This window comes from Alligator sinensis, unplaced genomic scaffold (assembly GCF_000455745.1).
Source record: "Alligator sinensis unplaced genomic scaffold, ASM45574v1 scaffold324_1, whole genome shotgun sequence".
NCBI lineage: Eukaryota > Metazoa > Chordata > Crocodylia > Alligatoridae > Alligator > Alligator sinensis.
The window spans coordinates 1,953,759-1,959,120 of NW_005842188.1; the positions used below are offsets into that span (position 1 = coordinate 1,953,759).

A 5,362-nucleotide genomic window follows, 5' to 3' on the forward strand; every position below is an offset into this window, starting at 1 on the left:
CCCCGGGATAACAAGGAATAACGGCCACAAGTTGTTGGAGAGTAGGTTTAGATTAGACATCCATAAGAACTACTTCACAGTCAGGGCGGCTAGGATCTGGAACCAACTTCCAAGGGAAGTGGTGCTGGCTCCTACCCTGGGGGGTCTTTAAGAAGCGGCTCGATGCCTACCTGACTGGGGTCATTTGAGCCCAGTTTTCCTCCTGCCCAGGCAGGGGGTCGGACTTGAAGATCTACAAGGTCCCTTCTGACCCTACTTCTATGATTCTATGCCTCTAACTTGACACTACAGAGTTTTAAATTAATGCCACAGTAAGGTAATTTTATAGTCATAGAAAGGTTACTTTAAGGCATGGAATATATTTTATTATAGTGATGATGAATATATGAAAGGTTTCATAGTTCATTAATGTATTTTATTACTTCATGATATGATAGCATTTGGCCTTGTAGAGGTACCCATTTGTATTACAAAATGCTTCACTTGTTATTCATTTGCTATGTAACCTCATAACTTTAACTTATAGTCTTGCTGGTGTGTTCAGATACTCAACAACAGAAACATGAAAACATACAGACTGTAAAAAAAAAAAAAAGGGGGGGAGTTGTTGGTAAATAGAGTAGAGCAATTCTCATTATTGCCAACTTATTTTTTTGTTATTGCCACTGCCCTACATTAAGTAATGGTTATTCAGAAATAATGTTGGAATCAGATATAGATACACACACACACACACACACACACACTCTTTTTTGTGTATATTTGTATAAACTGCACTAATTCAAAGGTTATGGTTATATGGAATGATTACAGAGAGATAATGCATGTGTTTTATTCCAGTATACACACACATGTAATTCCAGTATTAGTTCAGTAGAACCATTCTCTACCTTGGAGTGGTACCACTCGGACTTGGAATGGCTCTATAAAAATAAGTGTGTGTGTGTGTGTGTGTGTGTGTGTGTGTGTGTGTGTGTAGTATTATAGTCCAGAATTATTTCTGTATAACCATAACCTTGGAAATATTGCAGTTTATGTAGATAAATTTATAGACACCTACAGATACACATAAAAACATAGTGTTGCCCCTGTAGCTACTCTATGTGCTTTGATGTCACGCTGTATCACCACTACTGCTTCCTCCAATATTGACTTTGCCATAATACTGATTGTTGATTCATCATCAACAAGAGCCATATTTAAACACTTATTTTAGACAACAGTACCAGAGAAAGATGTTATCCTCGCATACTTGACAGAGTAGTAAGGTTGAACACATTTAAAACACTCTTGGAGTACCTGGCAATCAGGTAATCTCTTTTTAAGAAATATGTACAATTTGACTTATCATAAATTCACAATAAAAATTAGTATGCCTGCTTTCAACTTGTGTTTCTTACCGTATCTTGAGGAAACAATTTGCCTCTTTGGTGTTTAATCTTTTGCATTAGATCACCATCATCACAATATTCCATCACAATATACAGATGTCCGTCAGCTAAATTTTAGGAAATTTAAGATTAATTAGTAATTAGCATGCTAAATATTTTTATTAATTGTGTAGTAACAATTCACTATGCATTTTACAGATATAAAAACAAAGTCCAGGTTCCCAAGAGTTTACAAGCTAAGTAACAGGTCACATCTCAATATTTCAAATAATTATTTGAAAACACATACATTACCTTCAAATGATTCCTTATAGGCAACAATATTTGGGTGTTTCATTTTAGCCAAGAGAATAGCTTCCTTCCTAGAGTTCTCTACATCAGATGGAGACTAAAAACACATTGTTAAAAAGTTCAGTTTTTACAAATACTGCCCTAATAAATCTTCATACATACAATGTTATTTTCAGAATCAGATTTGTTTGAAGTGCTGGACTTCATTTTATTTTCTTGACATGTTTTTTAAAAAAGTATTTAGAAACCTAAACAGTCCGACTGCTTGTGTGAAATCAATACGTGAAAAGCAGCTAAAATCATATAACCTACCCATAATAGTTTCACTAGAAAAAAAATCTTAGGCCCTTTGGATGCATCACTTCATGACTTTTGGAATAGGTGACAATTCACAGGCGTTTCTGTCCAAGGATTATCACGTATCAGTATAAAGCTAATTTCCATCTGGGTGAAACCAAGACCTCCAGCAAAAATGTGTTTTGAGCTGTTTGCTAAATGGAAAGCAAACAGTCTGAAATCATTAAGTTCTAGCAACAGACCAGGAATACTCGACTCCTTGCTCCTTTTACATTAAATTCAATGCTATGGCTGAAACCCTGACACCAAAAGCCAATGGGAGCTTTGGCAATGACTTTAGTGGAACCAGGATTTCACTTGGTATGTCCTCCTGTGTGTCATACATTAGAAAATGTATGAACCACTGTGAGAAGTCTTCACTGATTACCAGTAAGATCCCAGAGAACTTATTAAGGGTTAGATCTGAAAGTGCTCAGACATCTCAACACCCAATGGAGTCACTGAAGAGTGGGTTCTAAATTCTGAAATATTTCTATTTCAAGAACAGACTTTCCCTGCCCACATTGGAGGGTATGGTGAGTTTTTCATAACTTTAGATAACAGAAACAGAATGAGCGTATAATCCTTACCTTGGGAAGTCTTATTTCCTTCATTGCATACTTCTGGCTGCTGGTTTTATCACAGACTAAAAGAGCTCTCCCAAAGGATCCCTCTCCAAGTACCTTCAACACAGTGTATTCATCCATATTTTGTATTCCTGGATCTCATACATTTCTTTAAATGTTGTATTTCACAAGGATTTCTTCCAAACCTTATTGTGAACTTGGTTTCAGAAGCATTGCTTTTGTTTAGTGCTACCTGTATGAGAGGAAATGACAAAGTAACAATAAATGGGCAATAAATAAATATATAATGGCAGCTCTAACTGTTCAGCATTATCCCAAATTTTATTTTGTTCAATGCTAACATGATTTAATTGAATATATTTTCAATGAGTGCTACCACTCACTGTGTGGTTGTACATTTACAGCATCTTGTAGCCAGAACTCTCAAAATCCTTTTGAAAACATGAACATCACACTGTAATGGATCTGTGCCATTTTACAGTTTCCTGCTACTCACCATCATCTTCCTCTACCTCTACTGTAGCTGACTACTGTAGTTGAATCCTAAGCAGCTAGGTTTACAGGCAGAGGGATATGAAAAACAACCATATTTTTCAAGCACGGTAGCAGTGTTTTGGTAAATTATTTCATAAAAACTTGATGGTGTGGTGTGCTACAAAAGAGGTATTGGAATTCACTTAGGATGGCCCCGATACTTCATTGATACATCGTTCAAAGTAAAAGTTTGAACAATCTTAACTCAATTGCAGAGTATGTACATATCAGTTTGTATACATGTACATAGAACAGCCAACTGAATTCCCAAACTGTATTTATATCATCCTATGAAGAAAAAAAATTTAAGGGCTTGACAAGTTAACCGAGTGGCCTAAAAGATATAGTTTATACTTGCCCAAAGAATAATTAGTAGTTGTAATAATAGTTTTAAAATAAAAAACACCTTTCCCAAGCCAAGGCATATGCTGTGTGATAAATATTGAAAAAAATTATTACAAAATGGGATAAAACAGATTTCACAAACCACTTTACATCTAGCAGGAAAAGTTCAAAACATCACAACTAATGCCACAATTTCAGTAAGAGACACTGAAGGAGGTATTTCATTAATTCGCTTCATATTTTGAGAAAATAAAGTCAGCATGAGAGCAGAACCGAATAGTACTGGGCAAACTTCAGAAGACAATCTTTTGGGTTCTTATCTGCAACACTTGTATACTGCTGGGTTAAACATAACTGACCTGTGTCTCTTCCCAAGTTAAGACATAATGTGTTATTCTCATTTAAAAGAAAAGGAGGGAAGAGAAGGAATTATATCAGACTCAGCCACAGTTTTGTAACGTAAAATAAAATGTTTTAAAACCCTAAGATTTGTATTTGTTCACTCTGCAGCTGTTACTCCTTTGTGTTACAGCGTTATTGAAACATGAAGCCATCTTCTTACAGTTGTGTACTGTGCACACCTGTGATGCAGTGAAAACATTTAGTAATAAAACAATAAGCAGAATGGATGCTGGCTCAGTGATCCCTTCTTGCTTTCTGCTATTACCTGGATATTTCTTCAGCCTCAGTAGAACGATGAGCCTTCTTTGAACTGCCTGGAGGACTAAAACAAGGGTTTTGCTTCTCTAAGTGCATGGAAAAGCTTACAAACGCATCTGATGTGGGGGTGGGGCCAGGTCAGTGACCCGGGGCATCCGCTCAGCAACCAGCGCGGCCCAGACACGCCCCGCCCCGAGGCGGGCGGGCGGGCGCGGCAGTCTCTGCGGTTGACGTTCCCAGGCCGCACGCGGAAGCTGCGCGGGAGGGCAGCCTTTCCCGCCCTCGCCGTTTTTCAAGCTCCCTGGGGGACTCCAAGGCATTGCGAGCTTCAGACCTGGGTTGCGCTGCTCCGTAGCTCTTAAGGAAGCTGGAGCTGTTGGGCTTCCCCCCCAAGATACTGGATCAGGACAAGGGGGATCCTGGAAGCTGCGGGAGGTATTAATGTGGGTTTCCTTTCCACTTCCTGGACTGCTGCACGGAGCGGAGTTACCTCCCTGGCCCTCCCCTTGCATCCAGCGGAAGGCGGCAAGGACCTGAACGCAACTCCCGCCGTCTCCCGTTTCCAGCTGCAGGCAGCGCAGGAGAAAAGCCCCGCGGGGACACAGGGCTGGTTCAGTCAGCCCTTTGCTCAGTCTCGCTGCTGGAGGTGCATGGTGGCATTGTTGCCATTCGTTTGTATTTAACATGTGAAGCAATAAGCCCAGAGATACTGTCTTAACTTATTCCAGGTAATTCACGTCATCTTTGCTGGGATGGTATAGGCGAGAGGCTTCCCAAGAAATTCTCATCAGAGCAACTGTCAGACTCCCATCGCATCTTTCAGGGATTCTCAGCCAGGGCATCGCAGCATCTTGAAATCCTTTGAAGGATGCAACAGAGGGCCACAATATATTAGCACTTAAATGTGCAAATGTGATTCACAAGATAAACCCAGGGATTTCAAATGTTAAAGGTATTTTGACCTGTTGCAACCTTGGGCTGCATCCAGATGAGCATGGCTATATGGCACATGGCGCTGCAGCTGCATCTACAATGCCACACACCGCATTCAGGCCCTCTCCCTGATATCTTGCAGAGCTGGGGGTGGGGGGGTTGAAAACAAATCTGCACAGAAAAGAAGTGGGGCAGCACACACTGCCCAAAACTGGAGCCTGGCCTGCTGGAGATATGCTCTGGCTACTGGCAGGCTCCCCGCCTCCAGGAAGGCAGGGGTGGCAG

The 5,362-nt window shown here is 40.2% G+C and overlaps 1 protein-coding gene across 4 annotated transcripts in view; it reads right to left on the reverse strand.

Annotated features, from left to right (window-relative positions):
- Positions 1 to 4,785, reverse strand: part of NEK3 (NIMA related kinase 3) — a 20,902-nt gene extending 16,117 nt beyond the window's left edge. For 2 of the 4 annotated variants that reach the window (XM_014521152.2, XM_025207200.1), the window contains exons 1-4: positions 4,152 to 4,333; positions 2,609 to 2,837; positions 1,686 to 1,779; positions 1,401 to 1,498 (exon numbers count right to left, since the gene is read on the reverse strand). In XM_014521152.2, coding sequence (XP_014376638.1) covers positions 1,401 to 1,498; positions 1,686 to 1,779; positions 2,609 to 2,725 — 309 coding nt within the window. In that variant the 5' untranslated portion in view covers positions 2,726 to 2,837; positions 4,152 to 4,333. Of the gene's footprint in view, positions 1 to 1,400; positions 1,499 to 1,685; positions 1,780 to 2,608; positions 2,838 to 4,151; positions 4,334 to 4,478 lie in introns of those variants that run through there. The other 2 variants (XM_014521151.2, XM_025207201.1) reach the window with 2 other exon arrangements.
- Positions 4,786 to 5,362: the final 577 nt, after the last annotated feature.